General features: G+C 38.9%; 1 protein-coding gene across 6 annotated transcripts in view; it reads left to right on the forward strand.

Moving 5' to 3' along the window:
• The window catches only part of LYST (lysosomal trafficking regulator), a 197,721-nt gene that overhangs the window by 93,066 nt on the left and 77,252 nt on the right, over nucleotides 1-27,403 (forward strand). For 4 of the 6 annotated variants that reach the window (XM_082640698.1, XM_082640696.1, XM_082640699.1 and 1 more), the window contains 11 exons: nucleotides 1,267-1,400; nucleotides 6,895-7,093; nucleotides 9,375-9,506; nucleotides 11,963-12,587; nucleotides 13,524-13,701; nucleotides 15,477-15,646; nucleotides 16,916-17,146; nucleotides 18,786-18,952; nucleotides 19,809-19,961; nucleotides 25,109-25,270; nucleotides 25,936-26,127. In XM_082640698.1, the coding sequence (XP_082496824.1) occupies nucleotides 1,267-1,400; nucleotides 6,895-7,093; nucleotides 9,375-9,506; nucleotides 11,963-12,587; nucleotides 13,524-13,701; nucleotides 15,477-15,646; nucleotides 16,916-17,146; nucleotides 18,786-18,952; nucleotides 19,809-19,961; nucleotides 25,109-25,270; nucleotides 25,936-26,127 (2,343 nt within the window). The remainder of the gene's footprint in view (nucleotides 1-1,266; nucleotides 1,401-6,894; nucleotides 7,094-9,374; nucleotides 9,507-11,962; nucleotides 12,588-13,523; nucleotides 13,702-15,476; nucleotides 15,647-16,915; nucleotides 17,147-18,785; nucleotides 18,953-19,808; nucleotides 19,962-25,108; nucleotides 25,271-25,935; nucleotides 26,128-27,403) is intronic. The other 2 variants (XM_082640700.1, XM_082640701.1) reach the window with 1 other exon arrangement.

Below are 27,403 nucleotides of genomic sequence, written 5' to 3' on the forward strand. Positions count from 1 at the left end.
TTAGTACATCTTGTTCTAAAATTATTTGATTAAATGCTGCATACAGAAATTAGCATTGAAATCTGTACATTTTTAATAATGCTCTTTGAAACTAAATTATTTGTAAATAGTTAATATTGATAATGTGTTTCATGTGTTTCTTTTTCTTTTTATAGACATTTATTTTTGGCTGTGTTGGGTCTTTGCTGCTGTGCGTGGGCTTTCTCTAGTTGTGGTGAGCGGGGGCTACTCTTCCTTGCGGTGCACATCCTTCTCATTGCGGTGGCTTCTCTAGTTGCGGAGCACGGGCTCTAGGCCCGCGGGCTTCAGTAGTTGTGGCACGCAGGCTCAGTAGTTGTGGCTCATGGGCTCTAGAGCACAGGCTCAGTCGTTGTGGCGCACAGGCTTAGTTGCTCCGTGGCATGTGGGATCTTCCCGGACCAGGGATCGAACCCATGTCCCCTGCATTGGCAGGCGAATTCTCAACCACTGTGCCACCAAGGAAGCCCCCTTATGTGTTTCTTTTTTTTTTTTTTTTTCTGTGGTACGCGGGCCTCTCACTGTTGTGGCCTCTCCCGTTGTGGAGCACAGGCTCTGGACGCGCAGGCTCAGCGGCCATGGCTCACGGGCCCAGACACTCTGCGGCATGTGGGATCTTCCCGGACCGGGGCACGAACCCGTGTCCCCTGCATCGGCAGGCGGACTCTCAACCACTGCGCCACCAGGGAAGCCCTTATGTGTTTCTTTATAGTAAATAAATCCCCCAAGATAATTCATCTTTTGAAAATACTGTATATCATTTAATGCCACAGAAAGGTTAATGTAGTAAAGCACCTAATGCAATATTGCATTCAGTATAAGTATTTAGAAATGACCTATTGTTAAAAAAATAATAGTCTGGGAATAAATTTTAAGATTTACTTTTTTTTTTTTTTTTTTTTTTTTTTTGCGGTACGCGGGCCTCTCACTGTTGTGACCTCTCCCGTTGCGGAGCACAGGCTCTGGATGCGCAGGCTCAGCAGCTGTGGCTCACGGGCCCAGCCGCTCCGCGGCATGTGGGATCTTCCCGGACCAGGGCACGAACCCGTGTCCCCTGCATCGGCAGGCGGACTCTCAACCACTGCACCACCAGGGAAGCCCTAAGATTTACTTTTTCAGACAAATTTAATCTTTGACCCTGAATATATACACAGTGTTAAACTGATGTATTGCATATCTTCTAAAAAGCATGCAGCATGTTTTTCAGTAACTCTGTGCTAATCGGTATGTGTTTCTTTTCTCAGCAAGGTGTTTGGGAAACTCTGCTGGCAGCCCTAGAAGTCCTCCTCAGAGCGGATCACCAGCAGCAGATGTTTAATATTAAGCAGTTGCTGAAAGCTCGAGTGGTGCATCACTTTCTACTGACTTGCCAGGTTTTGCAGGTACTTTTCATGTAACTTTACTTCCGGAGATATTTTCTGCGATGATTTCTGTTTAATAACAATGCTATGGACTCGGATTTTTGAGGGACTTTCAGTGAGGTTATTTTCTGTCTGCCCTACTTTCCAGGATCCCTTCTTTCAGCTGATAGTATCGGAGTTTTTTAACCCCTGCCTCTTGTAGCTTGACCTTTCCTAACTCAGTTACAAAAGAGCAACTACTAAATTCCAGAGATATTTCTTTATGTTGGGGTAAAATAATAATTTTGTAGTCTCTTGGACATCAACAGTAGTGATATTTTAACTTGTTCCATATTCCTTAAATAACAAGTACCAGTATGTGTTGTTTTAATAAGTGCGTATTTGTTGAAGATCTGTTATATGTACTAGAATTAGTATACTGAAAATATATCAAAAATATTATATCAGGGCTTCCCTGGTGGCGCAGTAGTTGAGAGCCCGCCTACCAATGCAGGGGATGTGGGTTCGAGCCCTGGTCCGGGAAGATCCCACACGCTGCGGAGCAGCTGGGCCCGTGAGCCATGGCCGCTGAGCCTGTGCTCTGGAGCTCATGAGCTGCAACTGCCAAGCCCGCATGCCACAGTTACTGAAGCCCGCGTGCCTAGAGCCCATGCTCTGCAACAAGAGAGGCCACTGCAGTGAGAGGCCCGTGCACTGCAACGAAGAGTGGCCCCCTTTCATTGTAACTGGAGAAGGCCTGCGAGCAACAACGAAGACCCAATGCAGCCAGAAATAAATAAATTTTGTTAAAAAATTTTTGTTTTTGTTAAAACTATTGTTAAAAAAAATTATATCAAAAAGTGGCACTAACTTCACCAGTCACGTTGTAGGGCCTGTGCTGTGGCCTGGCTTCTAGTTCAGTTATTTTCTCTGCCTTCACAGGTGTCTGGTTTTAGCTTGGTTGATGTATTGAACTATTTTTCAAGTTAGTTTGATTTTTCAGGGTCTGAGGCATATATTAGAACTCCATCAAGTCAGATAAGGACAGATGTTCCATGGGATCAGTAATCGTTTCTTTGTTTTAAATGCCTTTGTTCCAGTTGCACCACTGGCTTCTTATTGTACTTGGGATAAAATCCAAAATCTGTGACAACTTCTGTAAGAAGGCTTGTAGGATCTAGCCACTGCTCCAGCTGCATCTTATACCACAGCAGGCCCACCCCACCCCCAGCCTTGTTTCCCTTCCTTAAACAAGTGAGCCTCTTTCCCACCGCAGGGCACGTGATGTTCTTTCCGACTGAAAACTTATCCATCCCATTCTTTTCATCTAGCCAACTCCTGCTTATCCTTTGTGCCTCAACTTAAAATCGCCTTCCTGAGAGAAGCCTTCCCTGCCCTTTCTGTCTAAATTAACCCTTTCTCCTTCCTGCACTTACTCTCACTCTGCCCATATACGATTTGCTAGTTTTATGTCATTTAGGACATTATGGTTTATTTCTCTCTGCAGACTTCCTGAGGGCAGGGATAAGGCTGTTATAGTTTGTTGATCACACTGTAATCCCAGTACCTGAAACACATAAGCACACAATAAATAATTTTTGAATGAATGAATTGTGAAAAAAACAAAACAAAAGCATTTAATGCCTTTCTTGGCCCCTGTGGTAAATGAGACTATTGTCTTCAGGAATACAATACAGTGATCTCTCAGACCCCTTGCTTACTGAATGTTTTATGTTTCATCTATGGGTCAGTTTTCCTCTAACTCACTTTCTTTGTCTATCCATTTTGAAACTTGTTGGCCAGTTTTAAGTGAGTTCATATGACAGTGTGAAGTTCTTATTCAGTCTTTCCATGTCAGAAAAGTGACACTTATCAACTTGGAGATTTCAATAAGTATTCTCACTTCCATTTTATTTATAAAAATGCTAGAAAAATTCAGGTACCAATTTCTTTTAATGAAAGTATATTTCTTCACCCTTCTTTATTCAGAGAGCCTGTTTGTCAAATTAACAGTTATTTATTAACGATAGCTTTATGTTAGGTATTGTGAGAAGTATATAGAGAATGGAACTTAGTCTTTGCCTTTAAGGTATTTGAGTGTAGTTAAGGAAGATTAATAAATTGGCAGTATATTGGTTGTGAGGTAGTCTCATTAGTCCATGAGTACAGTGTAAAGAACCTGTAGGAGATTAAAAATGGGAGTGTAAAAGTAAGGAGCGGCCAAAGCAGTCTTGAGGGAAAAAAAAAAGGAGCTGGAGGAATTAGACTCCCTGACTTCAAACTATACTACGAAGCTATAGTAATCAAGACAATATGGTACTGGCACAAAAACAGAAATATAGATCAGTGGAACAGGAGAGAAAGCCCAGAGATAAACCCATGCACCTATGGTCAACTAATCTATGACAAAGGAGGCAAGGATATACAATGGAGAAAAGACAGCCTCTTCAATAAGTGGTGCTGGGAAAACTGGACAGCTACATGTAAAAGAATGAAATTAGGACACTTCCTAACACTGTACACAAAAATAAACTCAAAATAGATTAAAGACCTAAATGTAAGGCCAGACACTATAAAACTCTTAGAGGAAAACATAGGAAGAACACTCTTTGACATAAATCACAGCAAGATCTTTTTTGATCCACCTCCTAGAGTAATGGAAATAAAAGCAAAAATAAACAAATGGGACATAAACTTAAAAGCTTTTGCACAGCAAAGGAAACTATAAGCAAAATGAAAAGACAACCCTCAGAATGGGAGAAAACACTTGCAAACTAATCCACGGACAAAGGATTAATCTCCAAAATATATAAAATAGCTCATGCAGCTCAATATTAAAAAAAACAAACAACCCAATCCAAAAATGGGCAGAAGACCTAAATAGACATTTCTCCAAAGAGGACATACAGATGTCCAAGAAGCACATGAAAAGCTGGTCAACATCACTAATTATTAGAGAAATGCAAATCAAAACTACAATGAGGTATCACCTCAAACCGGTCAGAATGGGCATCATCAGAAAATCTGCAAACAACAAATGCTGAAGAGGGTGTGGAGAAAAGGGAATGCTCTTGCACTGTTGGTGGGAATGTAAATTGATACAGCCACTATGGAGAACAGTATGGAGGTTCCTTAAAAAACAAAAACAAGACTACCATATGACCCAGCAATCCCACTACAGGGCACATACCCAGAGAAAACCATAATTTAAAAAGACACATGCACGCCAATGTTCACTGCAACACTATTTACAATAGCCAGGTCATGGAAGCAACCTAAATGCCTATTGACAGGTGAGTGGATAAAGAAGATGTGGCACATATATACAATGGAATATTACTCAGCCATAAAAAGGAACGAAATTGAGTCATTTGTAGAGATGTGGATGGACCTAGAGACTGTCATACAGAGTGAAGTAAGTCAGAAAGAGAAAAACAAATATCGTATATTAACGCATAAATGTGGAACCTAGAAAAATGGTACAGATGAACTGGTTTGCAAGGCAGAAATAGAGACACAGATGTAGAGAACAAACGTATGGACACCAGGGGGGAAGTGGCGGGGGTGGTGGTGGTGGTGGTGGTGGGATGAATTGGGAGACTGGGATTGACATGGATGCACTGATGTGTATAAAATAGAGAACTAATAAGAACCTGCTGTATTAAAAATACAATTCAGAGAACAAAAGTAAGGAGCAAATAATGGAGGAGATGTAAAGGCAATTAATAGGGCTTGGTTCTGCTTAAATAGAAGCTGCAAAAGAAGTCAAATATATAATGTAAAATTTCAAGCTGGGAGACCAGAAGAATGGTTGTATCATCAAAGAAAGCAGCATTGAACATGAATTGAGCAAGACTTGAGCATTCTGCATGTGAGATTACGGTGGGATGCTCAGCGACACTGACCGCCAGGCCCTTGGATGTGCAAGATTGGAGCTGGGGAGAGAGTAGAACTTGTTTGCATTGATGTGTTCGTGAAGCCATGGGAATAGAGAAGCACTACAGGATACACAAATATAGTGAAAGGATCATAGGGAGTTGAGGTTTGCATCTCGGAAAATACCCATTTTCAGGGCATGAAACAGGAAAAAGGAGCTGTTGGGAGAGATATAGAAAGAACAGTCCAAAAGAAAAGAGCAGTTGAAAAGGTAAAGAAGTACCAGGAAGCCCAGCAAAGTGAAAGCCAAGCGTGGGCAGAGGGAGGAGAACCTGCCCAGACAGAGGTGGTCTCTAGAACCAAATAAGGTAGAAAGTTCCAAGAAAATGTGGTCTGACAAAAGGCCATCAACTTTGAAATTCTTAATGGCTTATAAGATTTCAGTGGAGTGAAGACGGCAAGAACCAGATTTCTGGGGACTTCAGGCAGCATGTGTGGTGGATCCTTGGAAGCAGTGAGAATTTAAAAGTGTTTTTATTGAAAAGTCCAGCAGCAGAAGAAAAGAGAAACAGAATGTTAAGAAAAGCTTCCCAACAGGTCAAGTTAAGGGATTTTTTTTTTTTAATGAGGTAGGATACCAGTGACTATTTGTAAGGAGTCAGTGGAGAGGGCAAGATCGAAGAAACGTAAGCTGGGATGAACTTAGGAATGAATAATCGAGGTTAGGAAGTCACAGGGGTTGCGATTTAGAAAAAAGACAAATGGCTGTGGCAGAAATAATGCTGAATTGCAAGTTAGGACACCTGTATTCTTGTCTTGGCTTGGCCACTTGGCCATTGTGAGATCTTGACAAAGGGGTTTTGTGCTTACTTTTGTAGACTCGGTGTTTTCTTAAATCTGAGCTAGTAAGACTAAACTGTGTCAAAGTTAACATCTAGATTTTACGTTTTCTGATTGAGCAGTACACAAGAGCAAATGAAGAAGAGTGGATTTAGAGATACATTGTATATTTGGACAGACAGGAAACATGAGGAGGTTTACCTCTGGTAGCCTTGATCTAGAGGCCAGCTGCTACCTATTGGGGAGGTTAGGGTTGGAGAATATAAAGAGTTTATTTATATCCATCTTTGTTTTTGGTAATTGCTTGGCATTCTGCCAGGTCTCATTATTCCAGGCAGTAGATGATGCAGTAGAAAGAGATCAGAGGTCTGAGTCTGAGTTAATGGCTGCACTACTCTGACATGTTTTCTATGTGGTTTAAGTTAGTCATATAACCACTTTGGGCCTCCGTATTCTAGAAATGATGGATAAAACCTCTCAGAGCTGTCGTGAGAAATAACTTTGTAGACTGGAACACAGTGTATTCATGTAATCAGGTTCGTCTATCAAAACTTTTCCCTTCTGAACCCATAGTAGTAGCAGTAGTGATAAGAGTACTAATAGTAGCTAACATTTATGTGGGGACGTTGGTTTTAATGAAGTTTAATAGCAGGGTTGCTTGAACTGAGAAATAGCAACTCAATTGTATGGTAAATATGGTCAGTCTGGAGTAGTAAACCAACACAGTTCTATCTTAAACAGAATTATCTTGCTTCAATGAGAAATGTTAGTTAAGTTGACAGTTCTCTTTAAACCTAAAGAGAGTGTTTATTTTTTTCAGGAACACAAAGAGGGTCAGCTTACATCCATGCCCCGAGAGGTTTGTAGATCATTTGTGAAAATTATAGCGGAAGTCCTTGGGTCTCCTCCAGATCTGGAATTATTGGCAACCGTCTTCAGTTTCCTTTTAGCAGCTCACCCCCCTACCAATACTTACGTTTGCCATAACCCTGCAGGGTTCTACTTTTCTTTGCACATAGGTAGGTATGGTCATTTTTGTTAGGTCTTGGCTGTTTCCACTTTTGTTTCTTTCTTCCCGCTTGATTTGTGTTTGTTTGATATATATTGAACAGCCTCTGTGCTAGAAACTGATTACACACTGGGATTGGGACAGGGCAGAGGGCCATAAAATGAACGAGACATAGTCTCTGCCTTCAGAGGGCTTAAATGCCAAGAGGCAAGGGGAGATATGTATGCTGAAATAATTATAATAAGAAACAATATCTGGTAAGTACGTAAAAGATGCAAAAGAACTAATTAGATTTCAGAAGAGTTAGGGTTTCATTGGGCAGGTATGGAGAGAGATTTACTAGATTAATATCTGCCATGGGCATTGCAGAATTTAAGTAAAATTTAATAGGTAGATTGGAGAATTAGTATTCCAGGTGAAGAGAATGACTTAAAGGGAGGAAAAATAGAAAGAGAAAGAATAATGAATTTTACCTAATATAGGGAATTTATAAAGGAGTAGTGAGAAATAATACCATAAATATAGTTTGGGACCATCATTTATTCCAACCCACCCAAGCTCATATTAAACGAGTCCTTGAATGTAAGATCAGAGAATTTGAACTTGTATTCTAGTTGGGGGTAATTGAAGGATTTTGTTTTTTTGTGTTTGTTTTGAGCCAAGGAATATGATGTAAGTAAATTATTACAGTAAAATTCAGTATAGAGAAACCACCTGCATAATAGTGAGTTGAAGCTCTGGGAACAGATGAGACCACTGAAGAAAAGTGTGGAGAGAGAGAGAAGGAAAAAGGAAGCTAAGGATGGAACTGTTGGTGATAGTACTCTTCAGAGGGTAGAATAAGAAAGAGTAAATCTCAGCATAAAAGAAAGACAGAAGAATCAGAGCTTTAAAAGAACTAGGAAAAGGTGATGTGGTAAGAAAGCAAGCAAGAGTGTATCTGTGAGAAAGCTAGATAGTAAATTTAGAGAGGGAAACTGGTTGTCCAACAGCCATTTTAAGCAATATAATAAGTGAATAAAATGATTCCGTCGCAGTAAAAATCCAAGTGAAATTATACAGCATGACTCTGTGTTAGGTTCAGCTAACATTTAGTGAATAAAGCAATGCCAAGATTCTGGTATTACTGGGTTGTTGCAACGATGAGTAAAATGTGGTCGCCTCCCTTAAGGAGTTTACAGTCTAGTAGAGGGGAGAGAGACAGAAACAGGTAAGTATACCATGTGGAAAGCACAGTGATGTCAGTATTTCATTTTGGGTAGCATAGAGCGTGGTGAGGGGATATTTCCTGGAGGTGGTGACGCCTGCTGTGAGTCTTAAAGGCTGAGTAGGAGTTGAAGAGAGAGGCCTTCCAGGCAAAGCGAACAGCTTGGTTTTGCTGAAGTACAATGTAAGCAAAAAGGCTGGTAGAAGGGTGTGGAGACAGATCATGGAGATTCTTGTAGCGGTAAGGAGGCAGCAGAAAGCCACTGGAAGGTTTTAAGCAGAGATTGACATTTGATAGAGAGAAGGCTGGTAGCTATGAGGATTTGAGGGTGACCAGAGGTCCATCACGGATACCATTTAGAAGTCTGAGGTAATAATCCAGGTGAGGGGCATTAGAGCCTGCCTTATAGTGCTATGCTAGGGATGAGAAGAGTTCCAGAAACAGAAATAAAGTCAATGGAGCCTGGAGACTGACTTGACACGGGTAAAGGAAAGGTTGTGGTCAAGGGTGGCTCCTGGATCCTGCATGGGAAATAGGTACTTCTCCCAAAGGAACCAGAGAACAACACAGGAGGGAATTTAGGGCAGAAGGATGACTCAGATTTAGATTTGTTGCATTTGTGGTACATTTAAAAAATCAAGCAGTTGAATTTAGAAGTATGAAGTTCAAAAAGGAAGATTAAACTGGAGGTATCAACTTTGGAGTCATATTGGGGCTGTGTAAAAATAGAGAAGACACAGCCTTTCCCTCAAGGAATGAATTGATGAACAGCCTCCTTGGAGAGATCATATTAGCATATAAAAAGTGAACAGTTAGCTGCTAAACTATAGGAATAACTCTAAGTACAGTTAGAATTTGAAGAAAATAGAAGTTAATGTGGCTAGTAATAGTCAACAAAAGAATCTAGAGTAAGAAGTTGTAGAGTGTCCTCACGTATCAAATGTGCATTATTATAAAGGATGCCGTTTTTTCTTTTTGCTTTGAACATCTTCTTGTAAACATTTGTATTTAACGATTTGCTTTTAAAGTTATATTTTTGTTTTATCCTTCTTTAAAATTGTCTGAAAACTTTTTTTGATCCTAGATGGCAAGATCTTTCAGGAGAAAGTACAGTCAATCATGTACCTGAGGCATTCTAGCAGTGGAGGAAAGTCTGTTACTAGCCCTGGATTTATGGTAATAAGCCCATGTGGTTTTACTGCTTCACCACCTGAAGGTAAACAGACAAACAAAAACAATGATGAAAGTATAACCCTTCTGTATTTAGTTCTGAATATTAATAGATAAATAAATTGTACATGTTTTAGCAGCATAATACAACCTGATATTCAGAAAAAATAAATGGAAGGCTAAACTTAAAAATAATAGAATATGTTTAAGGAGTCCATTTCACTACTTTCTAATATCAGTAACTCACACTCAGTATAACAAGTGCCTCTCAGGAGAACTTAGGGAGTGGATGAGGCTCATGCTCTCTTGCTCTGGAATTCTCTCTCCCCTTCTGTCATAGTCATTTGTCTTTCACTAAGCTTCTGATTTATTTTCCCATTTTCTTCAAAAGCTTTGTTTGGCTTACTGTCTCCTTTCCACCTGAACTCATTCTAGACGACTTCACTTGCCATGTGAGTGGCCATCCGTACTCCAGCCTTGACCCTGGGGACCGTCCCCTCTACTTTATCTACCAGTCTGCTTGCATCTGTCTTAGACACCATCAAAGAACGCTTCCCACCCCTAAACCTCCCATCTCCCACTCTCTATGACAACTTCCTATCCTTCTGGTTTCTTTATCATCCTCCCAAGTTCCCTCTGCCTGTTTTCCCCTTCCAGCCTAGATCCCATCAGCCAATAATTTTATTTCTTCATTTTCCTTGCCCTCTTGGCCTTTTAGCACGCTTGACCTGAAAAAGTTGAACCTTTCCTCAATCTAACCATCCTCATGCTGCTTAGAATTCCTGCCATTAAAAGGGTCTGTGGCATAGTTGGCCTTTTAATGCTGCCCTATAATTTTTCTGTATATTCAGAATCAGTTGCCTCTTCTATCTCCATAGCAAGTATATTCAAGTCTTTAAGCTAACAGTACTTTTCTCTCTTCCTAGCTTGTTCTTAACAGACAACCTCATCTCTATTTTTATAGAGAAAAAATAGGTACATGTCTCCTGGTTGTGAACTGACTGTATGTCTTTTCCTTTCCTGACTGCCATCCTCTCCCAGACTGAGACATTCCTTCTCCCAGACTGTTAGTCCCACCTACTCTTGTCTCCAGCTCCAATACAAATCATTAAATAGGCTGGTAAGAGAGAGACATGGATAGATAGGACACAGTATTGGGTATTAACCTCCAGTTTTCCTTCTCTCCCAAAGTGTTTCAGTTATTCTCTAGCACATTTTATGGCCTTTTATTATAATATTTTAAGGCTATGTTTTAATTAGTTTTATTTGGAATGTCATAGGAAGTGTCATTTTTTAAATCATTGTGCATCACTCTGAAACATTTTCTAGTACAATCATGCCCCCATTTTTTCCAGGTCGTTTCAACAGTCTCTTTTGGCAACCTTATTCCTCCAGCCAAAACCCAGAAATAACTTGGAAAAACTTCTGAGCTACGGGAGCTGTTTTATTGCCACAAAGCCTGAGCTCTGAGCAGTTCATTCAGTGCTTGTTTACTTTATATCAGTGCTTCTCAAGTTTTAGCTTGCTGAAAAATCACCTGGAGAGCTGGTTGAAACATAGATCCCTGGGCCCCTGCCTCACACGTTCTGATTCAGTAGATCTGGGGTGGAGCCTGAGAATGTGCATTTCGAACAGTCACACAGCGGTGCTGATCCCCATGCTCCTGGCCCACAGACCATACCTTGAGTAGCATTCACTTACATCCCGTGCACTAAGGCTGAGAGTGATTTTTCTGGTCTCCTCCTACATAGAATATAAGAAGCAGAAAATTCGAGAGCTATAGCAAGAAGAGAAAAAACTGTTTCTTCTCAGTAATAGCAGCAAAAAGTGACTACAGAAAGGGAGGAGTGAGAGAACAGTCTAGGGACATTCAGTGTAGTAATAACAACACCAAGTACAGCTATCACTAACATTTATTGAGCACCTATTATATGGCAGGCACTATGCTAGGTGCATCATGGATATGATCTCACTTAATCCTTAAAGCAACCTTGCAAAGTAGATGTTCTGAATCCTCATTTTACATTTGCAGAAATGAACACTCATCTAATTAAATGATTTACCTAAGCCACCTAACTAGCTGAACTACCACTTGAATCCTGTTATATCTCGTTGCAAAGCCCACACTCTTTCCACTGTATCAAACTGCATCCTAGTGACTGCTAGCCTGAGGTACATTGAGTTTCACTTAATTCACTTAATTTCACTTCAGTAGCACCATTAATCCTAATAACTTTGAATCACTCAGGCAATATTGTATTTTGTTAAGGAGACAGGTAAAGATACGTATTTTGGGAAAATTTTAATAAAAAGTAGTTAAAAGAAAAATAGTTTCAACCTTAAGAGTTTTTAAGCATTAGTTACTATGATTGTTAGCCTGTATGGGTTCTTTAATATCGCTAGATAAATGGGTTATTGCTCTGGTTGGGACCGATAGTGCAGAAAAGAAGTGGGCCTGCTCATAAGATTTTTCAGTACTGTTTTTGTGTCTACTCTCACCAGGAAACAATTCCTCCAGTACTGTTCCACAGCAGGTAACTGCCAGCATGTTGCGTTCTAGAAGCCTACCAGCATTTCCTACTTCTTCACCTCAAATACAACCACGAAAATTGACTGGAAGTTTGGGTTGTAGCATTGACAAGTTACAAAACGTTGTAGATAATGATGTTGCTTCCCAACCAGAGAAATGGAGCCCTCTGGGGAGTTACGAGACACTGAAGAAAGGCAAAGAAGATGCTTTTGTCAGTAGCTGTGAGTCTGCAAAAACGGTTTGTGAAATGGAAGCTGTCCTTTCAGCCCATGCCTCTGTCAGTGGTGTCCCAAAAGGAACATCGGGACTTCCAGTGGTCAAAGTAGATCAGAAAGAGGTGGGAACAGAACCCAGATCAGACGATGACAGCCTTGGGGATGAGTTCTGCCCACGCCGACCTGATTACCTGAAGGGACTGGCCTCGTTCCAGCAAAGCCACAGCACTATCGCAAGCCTTGGGCTAGCTTTTCCCTCACAGAATGGCTCTGCAGCTGTCGGCCGGTGGCCAAGTCTTGTTGACAGGAACACCGAAGACTGGGATAACTTTTTTTCTCTCCGTTATGAGCCAAACCACAAGCGAACTACAAGAGCTCACAGGTACTCACATGGTTTTGTATGCCAAACCCCTCCCCGCTTTTTTTTTTTTGTACTGTTCTTTGAAGAATTTCTGTACTTGTAGAAATGTCTTTATTATGGGATCTCTTATAATATAACATATATATTAATAACAAACAAAGGTACCTTTCTCTTTATTTTAATACTAGGTGATATTGAATTCTATATTTAACCAAAGGATAAACCATAAATTATTCCTGAAGAAAAAATTATCTTATGGTTTATTTAATTCCATATGGTTATTAGAGAAAAACTCTTCAGTTTAGGGAAATTATACGATTTATTATCGTTCCCAAAAGCATCTCAATTAGCACCGTCAGTGAAACTTTCCACACGATGATGGAAATGTTCACCTGTGCTGTCCACTGCAGGAGACACATAACGCGCTTGAAATGTGGCCACTGCGGCTGAGCAACTGGATTTTTAGTTTAATTTTAAATAGTTTAAATAGCACAAGTGGCTATTGGAAATCACAGATGTAGAATAGACTAGTGTTTAATAGATGATATACCTAAAAAATACCGGTGATAAAAAGTGACGGCAAGGGCTTCCCTGGTGGCGCAGTGGTTGGGAGTCCGCCTGCTGATGCAGGGGACGCAGGTTCATGCCCTGGTCCGGGAAGATCCCACATGCCGCGGAGCGGCTGGGCCCGTGAGCCATGGCCGCTGAGCCTGCGCGTCCGGAGCCTGTGCTCCACAACAGGAGAGGCCACAGCAGTGAGAGGCCCGCGTACTGCAAAAAAACAGTGCTGGCAAATTTGTTAATCACAGTTAAATCAGGAAACATTTTTTAAACCTTACGCACTTTTGTTTCACATGTAAAAAGTATTATTGCTCATCACAGTTCTTAAGGTAATCATGAGGCACTACTTTCCTCCCTGATCTTGTTTTGGTAAGACTTTCTGGGTCTCTGTTCTAGCGTAACTGAAGACTGTTTGGTCCCTGTATGCTGTGGGCTGTATGAACTCTTAAGCGGAATCCTTCTCATCCTGCCTGATGTTATGCTGGAAGATGTGATGGACAGGCTCATTCAAGCAGATACGCTGTTGGTCCTCGTTAACCACCCATCACCTGCTGTACAACAAGGAGTTATTAAAGTAAGGGCGAATGCTAAATACGTTGTTTTCATTTGTAATGATAAACATATGCGTAATTTAAAATTTGAATGTACATATTGAAATAGACCTGAAGCTTTCTTTTCTTCTTAGGCATATGAACTGATGTAGTTTGTACTTCTTACCCCTACTTTTCTGTCTTATCATCCAACTTTAAGCCCTCCTCCATATATTGATTCATATCAGTATGTTTTTTTACGTCTACTACTTACAAGGAACACACAGGTCGTTGGAAGTCTCTCCTGCAGTGTAGTATCGTTAAATCTTAGACACTTCAGGTTTCAGCTCAGATGTCACCTTCTCAGAGAGGCCTTTCCTGTTCACCTTTCAAACCAGCTTCTGTCTAGCCCTGCTCCTCACTTGTTCTATAATAGCATCCGAGGTGTGTCTTGTAATTACGTTTTTAATTTGTTTGTGTATTTGGTTTTCTTTTAATCTCCCATACTGAAATATAAGTCCTGTGAGGGTAGGCATCTTGTGTCTAATATATAAAAGGTCCTAAGTACATCGTTGAAAGAATAAATATTTGGTATGAATGGTTCCCATTAGGAGACAACCCAATATTGAAATGGTCTTTAAAGATTCTCATTTTCTTAGTTTGATGTGGGATATTGTTAAATCAGTTGCAACCCACTATTTACTTAGCTTCCATTTCATGTGTAAAACACTGGGCTAGCCGCTATGTGGTATATAAAGGGGAATAAGCCTCTGCATTTAGGAGTTTATAGGCCAGTGGGGAAGAGAGACATATACCCAACTAAGTAAAATGTAAGGACTTGTGTGATGAGTGCTTCAGTGGTAGTATTAATAAAGAAGAATGGGAGCACAGGAAAAGCAAATAATTCTGATGCGGAAACCAGGGAAGGATTCATGCAAAAGGTGTATTTTGTATTATGCTGTAAACTTAGAAAGCTTTTTAAGTAGGGCGGTAAAGAGGTGTGTGTTTTGGGAAGAATAGTCTGTCACCACTGTGAGGGAGTGATCGCAAGGGAGAGAGAGGTGGAAGCGTTGTGTTCGCAGGATAAGACAGTGGTCCAGGGGAGAGATGATCAGTCCCTGATCTGGGGAAGTGGAAAGTCAAAGGACAGACAGATTTGAGAGACATTCACTGGAGTGGAGGTGAGAGACCTTCATAATTACATGTGGGAAATCAGGACAAGAAAAGCCAAAAGTGAGATTAGCCTTAAAGTCTCATAGGATGGTGCTACTGTGCTCTAAGATCAGAACCATGGAAGAAGTGAGTTTGGAAGGAAAAATAATTACTTAGATTGTACACATGTTGTATTTAAGATGCTGGGAAAGGATGGAAGTTTAGGCCTCTGCTCAAGATAAATAAAATGTTAAGAAGTCTAGAAAAATAGAGTTCTGGGATATATATATATATATTTTTTTTCCAGAGAAAGCATCATACAGTGTTGACTCATTTTTCTTTTTTCAGAATTAGAATTAGGCACAAATATTCTACTTATACTCAGCTAAGGCTGCCAATCTGCTAGGTGTCCATGCTCAGCTAAAAAGCTAGTTTCCCATGACGAAAGTATTAAGATCTCCAAGACAGGGTCATCATTAGCATTCCATAATAATCAGAGACAAAGTTCATTTTTGTTTTGCTATGGAGGTGGCATTTTTTTGAGCTTTCTCTGTTCTATACAGATGAAATTAAGCAATAACTTACAACTACAAATATAATACACTGTCTGACTTGTATACATTATATAAAATTTTAATATATTGTCTAACTTAACTTTTTCCCTTAGCTATTAGATGCATATTTTAATAGAGCATCTAAGGAACAAAAGGATAAATTTCTGAAGAATCGTGGCTTTTCCTTGCTAGCCAACCAGTTGTATCTTCATCGGGGAACTCAGGAATTATTAGAATGCTTCATTGAAATGTTCTTTGGCCGACATGCTGGCCTTGATGAAGAGTAAGTGGGTTCTTCCCTCCACCAGAATTGGGGATCTTTTGTCTTGCATGTAAAATTTGTTAAACTGACTCTTAACAAAATCACTTGGTCGCTCTTAGAAAAAATCTGCTAAAAGTCATTTTCCAGGTGAATCAATTTATTATTTTCCATATTATATTCTTTCTAATATAATCTCTTCCTTTGTATTTCATTCATTAGCTAGGAACTAGTAAGTAAGAAAGAAAGAAAAATGCTGCATCAGATGAAAGAAAGTGATAGTTAAGATTTGGTATCCAGTGTTAACCTGAGGTTAACTGAGAAGAAGGTGGCTTCTGTGGTCCCAGCAGCGGATTATAGGAGGGCTCCATAGACAAGCTCCTCACTCCCTCAGAGACCCGGCTTATCTGGGTGAAGAATAAATCCCCCACCTGGAATTCCAGCACACTGATTACTGAGCTTTGTCCCTGGTATAATGCTGAAGGATTAGCAAATAAGTATAAAAATTAAAGAATAATTTTCTCCCAAGTCAAAAGTTTGGCAGCAAAGTTAAGCTGTTGTTTCTGTGTATGATAAAGTAGAGAGAAATGTGTGTCTTTGTATTATTATTAAGTGTCTCCTACTTATTTGTAAGTAGACCACTTCAGACCTTGAAGAATTTACTTATTAGTTGCAGCAGTGACAATAGTACTTTGCATTTGCACACAGCTTTTGGCTCTTTCAAAGCAATTCTGCATCATCTCATTTGATTCTCACAACAGTCTTGAGAAGAAAGTAGAGCAGATATCACCATACATATCTGACAGATAAAGAAAATGAGGTATAAAACATGTAAATAATTTCTCTCCATCCCAGAGACAAAGAGTATTGGAACAAGAACTCGAGATCCATTCCTTTCACTAGACCTCTTTTTACTAGTTCCCTGAAATACTGTGTAAAATAATAGTCTTTTTTTTTTCTGCACACTTGTTATATAGATCCCTAGAGCAGGGGGTCTTTGGACAACTTAATGGTTCATGGACAAATTAAAGTGAGTCAATTAAAACCCTGAAATTGTATAAATGTTTCCCTTGAATATTTGTGTATTTGCCTTGGAACAGACTTCTAGCAACACCTTTTATCTTTTTATTGGAGGGATTTATGATCTAAAACAAGGTTAAGAATCCTTGCTTCCCTAATTTATGCTTTATAGCTTCAAAATCAAGTCAACAAAATGGCCCATATTGCAATCATTTTTCCTTATTTCATGGTTAATTGCTTCTGATGTGCTCTTAACTGTATTATTTATTATAGATTTGATCTGGAAGATGTGAAAAACATGGGACTTTTTCAGAAGTGGTCTGTCATTCCTATTCTGGGACTAATAGAGACCTCCTTGTATGACAACGTGCTCTTGCATAACGCGCTCTTACTTCTTCTCCAGATATTAAATTCTTGTTCTAAGGTAGCAGATATGTTGTTGGATAATGGTCTCCTCTACGTGTTATGTAATACAGTAGCAGCTCTGAATGGATTAGAAAAGAAGTAAGTTTTAAGTCATTATTTAAAACTACATCTGATAAAAACTTTGGAAAGGGAAAAACTTTACTAGCATCTGATATTTCATAATACTCTCAAAGAATTTCTTTCCTCCAAAATTGATTAAATTAAATTAAATTAAATTAAATTAAATTTGGAGGGCATATTTTCCAACATTTTCAATAAAGTTTGGTTTAAAAAAAATAAGGTATTTATATGACACACTTTTAGGTATTCAGAACCTGAAGACAAGGTGAATAAATTTAACTGTCCTCAAATATATTTACCAAGCTTCCACTATCGTCTTATAAAAATTATTATCCCCATCAGGAATAGGAAATTGAGGATTAGAGAGATGTAGTAACTTGTTGCAGATCACACAGCTAGTAAACAGAGAACTTGAGGCTGAATCTTCTCACTTCAGAAGCCTGTGCTTTACAGTCACCATGCTCTCCCACTTTTAGCATGCTGTACCGCTGTCTACTACCATAAATGAATTTCTAGTAGCGAAAAGTACATTGGTAGATGGCTGCCCACCAAATTGATTGACAGCTTTAAAAAATATGTTAGGCAATTATATTTTTATTTGGATTTTGTGCCTTCAGTGTCTGCATTTATGATGTACAGTATAACATTTTTATTAGCATAATGTTAAGACACAAATCTCCAGAAGCATCATCTTACTGCACGTTAAAACATTAACTATTAAATACCCCTTTGCAGAGAAGGCAGAGCATATCCTCAGTGATTCTCTAGGCCAGGGAGGCTCTCTGGGTGCTAGAGAGGACAACTTGTGGTCAGCTCAGTTCAGGTTTTATTGGGCACCTGTTTTATTTAGGATCCGTGTGCTGGGCATATGAGAAATACAAAGTATTGTATTCCTCAAAACATTTAGTCTTGATTATAATACAGTGCATGAAATTGGTGGAACTTGGGAAGAGTACCAGCAGGCTCCTGCTAAGAGCAGTTTGTTGCTGTTGTTGTTTTAAAGCAACTGTACTTACAGAATGTCCTTATATGCTACTCTATTGATTGCCCCGCCCCCAAATTTACCATTTCTAACTCTTGCTTGATTTTGAAAAAGTAAGTTGAGAGGCTTAATATCACACACTGAGGTGTACTATCAAGGTTAAAAATTGAGGGACAGAAGATACTAATTCATATTTATTAGGTAGTTGTAAGTGATTAATATATACGTTCAAATCTGTATCTCTTTTAATCCTTAAAATAAACATAACTTTGTGTAAGTGAGATTCAGAGAGGTCAGTTAATTTATTCAAATTCACCACTTCTGTGAAGCCTTCTCAGAATATCCCTCTTCATACCCACAGAATCTTCACCTTTAGTGTGTTGGGAACCTGCCAATGCATTCCCACAGTATCTTGTGTTAGTCTCTGTTGTTACATTTACCACCACTTACTGGTTATAGTTATCTGTTCACTTGTCTGGTCCTTTGCAAGCTGAATTTTCACAGGAGTCAAAGAGTGTCTTCTTATTTCTGTTCCTAGCATGTAGTTTATATAACCTGCCATAGAGTAAGCATGGATAAATATCGAATGAATGCATGAAAGAATGAATGAATACTGGCAGAACAGGAATTTAAACCAGTTCTTTTTGCCTTAAATTATTTGTTCTTTTTCTTTAGCGTTCCTTTGAATGAATACAGATTGCTTGCTTGTGATCTGCAGCAACTTTTCCTAGCAGTTACAATTCACGCTTGCAGTTCCTCAGGCTCACAATATTTTAGAGTTATTGAAGATCTTATTGTACTGCTTGGATATCTTCAAAATAGCAAAAGCAAGAGGACCCAAAGTAAGATTTAATTTTCATGGATTTTGGGGGGGCAGTTGTATAATAGCCAAAAATGTTAGTAGAACCTAATCTCTTTCTCTGGCTTCTCTAGAGAGAGTGGGATAGAGGAGAGAAACTGTTTTACTAAAAGTTCATCCTTAACTTTGTTTACTGGCTTTAAAAAGAAGCCTTTTTAAGTGGCAAAAATTTGAAAGTGATGCCCTGATGTAATTAGTAGCTGCCAACACATCACTAAAAGAAGCTGCTAGGACTTCCCTGGTGGTGCAGTGGTTAAGACTCCACGCTCCCAATGCAGGGGGCCTGGGTTCAATCCCTCGTCGGGGAATAGATCCCACATGCATGCCGCAACTAAGAGTTCGCATGCCGCAACTAAGACCTGGTGCAACCAAATAAATAAATAAATATTTCAAAACGAAACAAAACTGCTGATTTTTCTTACCAAGTAGAATGAAAAGGCTTATGCTGAATAGTAACATAAAACATTAGTTTTCTTTAGTGGCAAATATTATAGTGAATATGGGGCAGAAAAATGTGAGAATTTCTGGTTAAACTTTTGCTTTATATATTAAAAAGGCTGTTCTTTAAAGGAATTATATAAAATGAAATAAATTTGTGAGCTAGTATTTTTCTGTTGAATTTTTTATAGTAATCATTTGGAAATTTGCTTTAAAATTGCTTTTAAAGACAGTTAAGAAATGTTTACAACCATTGAGAACCCACGTTGATCAAAAATTTTAAACTTATCTCTCATAAAACATTATTGGCAGTTTTGATATTGCATGAATGTAAGAATCAATTCAATTAAAAAAAAATTAACCACATAGCTTGAAAACATTCTAGTATCATCTGTTTTTAGATATGGCTGTTGCACTACAGTATAGAGTTCTCCAGGCTGCTATGGAATTTATAAGGACCACCGCAAATCATGACTCTGAAAACCTTACAGATTCATCTCAGTCGCCTGCTGCTCCCCATCATGTAATATTTCAAAAGCGAAAGAGCATTGCTGGTGAGTGCTGAAATAATATTTTAATAATTATAAATGGAAGGTAGCTTGACTCTCCTGTATTCTGATGGCATTCACATTTGAAAACATTTCTTTGTTTCAAAAGCTAAACTATAAAGTTTGAGAAGGTTTTCCTCCCAGAGGAGGAAAACTGCTACTTTCCTACTGCTTTCTTTTCAGTGCTGTTCTCATTCAGTTATCTCTTGAGCACCTGCCATGTGCCAAGCACTGTGTTAAATGTTGACGATACAGTGATGAAAAAAGTAAAAAGACACAGATTCTTCCCTTCTACCGTAAAGTAGTAGAGAAATGTAGAAGGTAAGAATAGAGTCCGTAACAGGGCAGCCTGATTTACATCCAGAGTTAGGGAGGTCTCTGAGGAAGTGGGATTTCAATATAAGGGATGAGAAAGGAGTTAGCAGGAGCCAGAGGAAGAGTATTACAGGCAGAATGAACAGCTGACGTGCAGGTCCTGGGGCAGGAAAAAGCTAAGGTTGTTCAGAGAACTGAAAGAAAGCCATGTAGCTGAAGTATAGCCCTTGATGAGATAGTGCTGCCAGATGAGGCTATACAGGACGGCATGAACCAGATCATGTGTCATCATATGGGCCATGTTAAGGAGTTTATTAGATTTTATCCTAATGGGAAGTTGTCAGAGGTTTTTAAGTAGCTGGCATGACATAACCAGATTTTCATTTTGTAAAGACCATTCTGGTTTCTGTGCAGAGTGGATTAGAGGAAAGTAGGAAAGGTAGTGGGAAGTGCAAGGAGGAGGCTATTGCAATAGTCAGGGCAGGAGATGATGGTGGCTCGGATATGGTGATGTTATGCACGTGACTTTAGGGCTTGCTGTAAATTAGGACATGTCATCAAATTCTTATTTTTAATATTGTTAGACTTATTGTTTCCACAAAATCTGCTCTGACCTATATACACATTAATTCAGAAAGATAACGTAAACACCCCCCACACATACACATTGGCTCTATATATGCACACACACACATATATATATACTTCTGTATATACTGGACATAGGTACATGCGCACACACACACACACACACGCACATATATACGTCTGTATATACTGGACATATGTACATGCGCGCGCACACACACATTTCTCCAAACAGAGGACTTGGTAAATTGTTTGTAGTTTAATCACCCGTACAGTCTTGAGGGCTTTTAAATCCAAATCTTTCTTCTCCCTGAGTTAAACTGCTTCATTGTGGTCGGTGCTATGCCGAAGTTTAAAGCCATGTGAAACACTCATCTGTAGAGAAAAGCTATCAAATATACATTGTTTCGCAGGAGTATGTTTACATTATGTTAAATGAAAGCTTATGTAAATAAAACTTGTAAAACATCCACATAACTAAACTTATCTCCCTATACATCCTTCCTTAATTAATTAATTTATTTATTTATTATTTTTTAACATGTTTATTGGAGTATAATTGCTTTACAATGGTGTGTTAATTTCTGCTTTATAACAAAGTGAATCAGCTATACATATACACATATCCCCATATCTCCTCCCTCTTGCGTCTCCCTCCCTCCCACTATCCCTATCCCACCCCTCTAGGTGGACACAAAGCACTGAGCTGATCTCCCTGTGCTATGCTGCTGCTTCCCACTAGCTATCTGTTTTACGTTTGGTAGTGTATATATGTCCATGCCTCTCTCTTTCTTCGTCCCAGCTTACCCTTCCCCCTCCCCATGTCCTCAAGTCCATTCTCTACATCTGCATCTTTATTCCTGTCCTGCCCCTAGGTGCTTCAGAACCACTTTTTTTTTTTTTTTAGATTCCATATATATGTGTTAGCATACGGTATCTGTTTTTCTCTTTCTGACTTCACTCTGTATGACAGACTCTAGGTCTATCCACCTCACTACAAATAACTCAATCTCTTTTCTTTTTATGGCTGAGTAATATTCCATTGTAAATATGTGCCACATCCTCTTTATCCTTCCTTGATGTAATATCTGAATATAATCTCTCCTCATGAGCTTCCCTCCCAGTTGTGCCCCTTTTGTCCCAGGTAGAATTCCATCTTTTACCAAGTCTGGCAGTAGTGCTCAACTGCCTGCATGCCAAAAGGTGACTTTTGGACCATTTTCCCTTTGTAGGATTTCTTAGATAGTCAGAGACTGCTTAGATGGAATTCACCCTCTTTGACAGAGGAAAGTATACCTTTACTACCTGCACAAATGCCTGCTATTTCTTCCTTCTTGACGTTTCTCTTTCTCATATCTGTTTCTTCCCTTTTCTACCTGGTTCCCTGGTTTAGTTTATGATCAGCTTGTGCCTGGGCTAACACAGCAGCCCTTTTGTTATTTTCTGTTTGGTCTGTGATTTCTCTAATAGTCTGTCATCTCTCTCCTTTATGTACTAGAGCTTTTATCACCCTAAGCCTAAGAGCCCCGCAGAGCTCCACGTTTGTATTATTTATTTTTTCTTTGTGTGAGTCATTTTAAAGTGGATAATAGACTTTTAGTCCTTTCTCTAAACCATTCTCCTTTTTGTTCCTGACTCCTCTAGCCTCTTCTACAGGGGCTTATATTTTCCACACTATCTAAGTAAATGCAATTACCGTAAGGCCACATGAGGCTTATAGAATCCTAAAAATTTGATAAAACTTGATAAAAGACCTTGAAAGTCATCCAGTCCAGCTTCCTCATGTTGCAGATCCACCGAGGCCTAGACTTAGAGACTGCTGGAGCAAGGCCCCTGCACCCGTCTCTTTGTGTCCTACCCAACACCCACTCCTTCCAGGTCTGTTGTATCTTGATGTCTCTCTCAGGTCTCTCCCAAGAATTCTTCCTGTTTTAAATACTACCTTATTTAAATTCTGTCATTGTGAATCCAGTTTATAAAACTCCACTTTATATGTGTTAAGCTGTTGCTTTGTATTTCCTTCCACGTTGTTTTACACATGTATTTGGCAAAGCCTGTGTTTTATTTGTTGAGTATTAGTCAAAAATTATTGTCAAAAGTGTGTTGGCCTTGTACACTGTCAGTGCAAAACATACACAGTGCTGAAGCGCCTCTGCTTCTCAGCAATGTGGTTATTAAAAACTCACCTAAGGGCTTCCCTGGTGGCGCAGTGGTTGAGAGTCTGCCTGTCGATGCAGGGGACACGGGTTCGTGCCCCAGTCCGGGAAGATCCCACATGCCGCGGAGCGGCTGGGCCCGTGAGCCATGGCCGCTGAGCCTGCGCGTCCGGAGCCTGTGCTCGGCAACGGAAGAGGCCACGACAGTGAGAGGCCCGCGTACGGCAAAAACAAAACAAAACAAAACAAAACTCACCTAAGTCCATTTGTTCATGATACTAAAGTGACTAAGAGGGATTTATATTTCCATCATTTAGATCATGAACTGTTCCTTCAAAGATTTCATACAGGCTGTTCTCATTAGTGACAGATGTTTGGAGGGATGTTTTTTTCCTGGATAGACTTGTTTAGCGTTTACTGAAAACTGCTGAGACGGCTGGCGTCTCCCACCCCATAGCCGCCACCCCCTGCACCTCCCGCAGGCCTTGTAGGGACACCTCCTCTTGTGGCCACACACCACAATTTTTGATGGCAGACAGCTTCACTCAGGCTGTGAATCCCAGGATATCCATGGCCTGGGACCAGCGTTTCTTCAGCAGCACTTTTGCCACATCTAGATTGTGAGTTCTCATACTCTTGGAGGCATTAGGTAATATTTTATTGCCAGCTTCATCTTCTTACAGCCTTCTTACAGTACCATTCTGCTCAACAGCTCCGATGGTTCCCTACCACCCAGTGAACAACGCGCCGATTCCTTAGTGTCTGTGTCTTTTTTTTTATATACATAGATATGTATAAGAGAGAGAGAGAGAATTCTGCTTGAATAGTACCATCACTATTTAGTATCACTCAATCTTCTGTTTGTAAACTGATTTATATTTCTACTCAATATAGTATACTTTTACATAAAATATAAATATTCTTATATTTAATGAATGCCTAATAATCTGTTAGATTTGGCATGATCTTCTTCCTAACCTTCTTCCCTAACCGTTATCAATAAACAAAGGTTTTTTTTTTTTTTACTTGTTTGTTTTTCCTATTATAACAGGATAGCAATGTACATGCTTACATAAGTATTTTTTCCCTTGTCTGCTTATCAATATAAAAACTTTACACATCATCTTAATACACAAAGGAAGAAGTAAGTGTTAGGGTATTATTTAAAGAGCTACACATACATTTAAACTGTCATAAATAAACATATATGTGTGTGTGTGTGTGTGTGTGTGTGTGTGTATATATATATATATCGTGTTATTGATATAATTCACCTACCAATGAATTTCCTTTATATTTCAACCATTAATAACAATACCAACTATTTTAATTCTTTGTATGAGACAGGCATTGTGTTTCACGTACATTATTTTATTTAATCCACAGAACAAACCCCTTTATCCATTCATTCAGCCATCAAATATTTATTGAGCATCAGCCATGTATTAGTTATGATTTCATCTGGTCTCATGGAACTTATATTTTACTGGAGAAAATGGTCAATAAGGCTGTAAATAAATATATTTAGTATAGTGTCAGATAGTGACAAATATCTACCTGTGAGGTAGGCTCTATTTTACTTTCTAATCCACATCTTACATATGAGGAACCTGAGGCTTAGAAAGCAGAGTATGTGAGGCCACACCAGCTCAGTGCAGCTTCACAGCCTGACTGCTGGGATACCCTCCCACTTTTTCAAGTACATAGAACAGAAGAAGACTTAACATTTCCTTATTTGGTGTATTGCTGTATCTCTGAATTGTGATTATCAGCTGCTTATACAGCATGAAAGCTGTCAGAGATGTAGACATTTGGAAGAATCTGCTTAAAACTAAGGACATCATCTGATAATATTATTCTTGAATATATCCCAGATATGAATTTTTCTTCTTTTTATTTGCTTCATTTTTGTCTCCACCTACCAAAATGTATTAACTGATAAAAAATACTGATTACCTAAAATACTGGACAATCTAAAATGCTATTAAAATATTTACATATCTTGCAGGATGAGTCATTAAAACCTGTTGTAAGTAATGTGTATAGAGGCTATTTGTGGACTTTGATATATATGCTTTCATAATTTTAAAAAAGGTTCAATTCCAATGAAGGATTTCATTATTCCTCACCTACCAAGACGTCATTTTTGTTCCTGTGGTCAACTTCCGATGCCCTTCTCCTTCAGTCCATTAAATCAAGACTCAGGTCCCTCCTTTTCTCCTGGATCCGCTCCTTGTGTGGTGCCTTTCAGAGCAGGTGCAGTAACGATGCAGGAACCCCATTCCTGCCTCTTTAACCCGAGGAAACATTTCTTGGGAAATGCTTTTGAGGATTGAATCCCACATGATACATATGTTCCAAATCACTTTAATATCTGGGCTCTTCACTTTATTTGGCTGATTTCTACTATGTCATTATATATACTTTTCAAAACTAATTTATAAAATTCAACAATGTTAATTACCCAGAAATAGTAATGTTCATGCTAAAATGTGATGTGCTTTAAAAATCTATTGATTATTTTGGAATACAAGGAAGTGAAACAGTATTTGAAAATATTTTGTCAACGCATTCTGAACTGTATGTGTGTATATATATGTACACACACAGACACACACACACACTCTTCTAACAGTTCGAGTTTTTCAGAGGACTAAAATTTTGCCAAATGATATCCACCCTACTAAGCTATGTCACAAGCTTCAACATTCTTGTTTAGGACTTTGACATCAGAGGTACTGTTGCACTTCTTCAAAGAGGGAAAACATACATTCTCTTAATCACTCTCTTTCCTTCGTATAAATTACCTTTGAATTAAATAAGGTTCTTTTCATGGTCTGATAATCAAAAATTATAGCAGAAATAGTTTCTTTGGTCCTTGTTAACTCTGGCATTTGACGTTTTCATTTATATACTTGAAGGTCCTCGAAAATTTCCCCTTGCTCAAACTGACTCTCTTCTGATGAAAATGCGTTCAGTAGCAAGTGATGAACTTCATATGATGATGCAACAGAGAATGAGCCAGGAGAATCCTGTCCAGGCAACCGAAACAGAACTCGCACAGAGACTGCAGCGGCTCACCATTTTAGCAGTTAACAGGATTATTTATCAAGGTAGGACTAGAGAATAAATATGTTCTTACTCAGATATTGAACTAAAAGGAAAATAATTTAAGAGAGAACTGACTAGGTTTCACATTTTTTAACAGCATTATACTTTCATTGTTAGCATCCACACTAGTAAAAGAATCTCTCATTTGGAACTAATAGCCTTGAATAAAATTCCACTTTTTAATATGTTAAATGCTGGCCTAGACTGACCATTGAAGTTTAAAATAGTACAGCACCTCCAATATATTTTTTAAACTTTTCTTTGAGATAATCGTAGGTTCACTTGCAGTTATTAGGAAATATTACAGAAATCCTGTGTACCCTTTGCCCAGTTTCCCCCAATGAATCTTGCAAAACTATAGTCCAGTATCAGTACCAGGATATTGACATCGATACAGTCAAGAAAAAGAACATTTCCGTCACCACAAGAATCTATATGTTGCCTTTTAGCACCACACCCATCTTCCTGCCACCCGCATCCCTTCCTCAATCCCTGGCAACTATCAATCTGTTCTCCATTTCTATATTTTCATCATTTCAAGAATGCTAAATAAATGGAATCATACAGTATGCAGCCTTGTGTAGGATTGGCTTTTTTCACTCAGCATAATTCTCTGTAGAGTCATCCTGGTTGTTGCATGTATCAATAGTTTGTTCCTTTTTTGGTTTTGGTGAGTAATAGTCCATAGCATAGATGTCACAGTTTAGTCATTTACCTGTTGAAAGTTGATCTGGGTGTTTTTCAGTTTGGGGTTATTACAAATAAAGCTAGCTGCTATAAACATTTATGTAAAAGTTTTTGTGTGAACGTGGGGTTTTCCTTTTCTGGGATAAATGTCCAAGAGTGCAGTTTCTAGGTTGTATGGTAGATGTGTGTTTTGTTCTTGTTAAGAAACTGCCAAACTTTTCTAGAGTGGCAGTATAATTTTATATTCCTACCAGCAATGTGTGAGTGATCCAGTTTTCTTCACGTCTTTACCAGCATTAGGAGTTTCACTGTTTTTAATTTCAGCCATTCTGATAGGTAATATAGGGGTATAGCCTTGTGATTTCAATGTGCGTTTCTATAGGGGCTAAATTATTTATATATTTATGTATAAACTTTAAACCTACAGCAACCACTAAAAAGCTATGCAAAGAAATATACTCAAAAACACTATAGATAAGTCAGAATTCTAAAAAACATTCAAGTGATACGCAAGGTTTTTTTTTTTTTAACTTTTCTAATTTATGTTTGGGGCAACCAGCCTCCAGGGTAAACTGAAATTGAACCATTTTT

Source organism: Mesoplodon mirus, assembly GCF_964341445.2.
Source record: "Mesoplodon mirus genome assembly, chromosome: 2".
NCBI lineage: Eukaryota > Metazoa > Chordata > Mammalia > Artiodactyla > Ziphiidae > Mesoplodon > Mesoplodon mirus.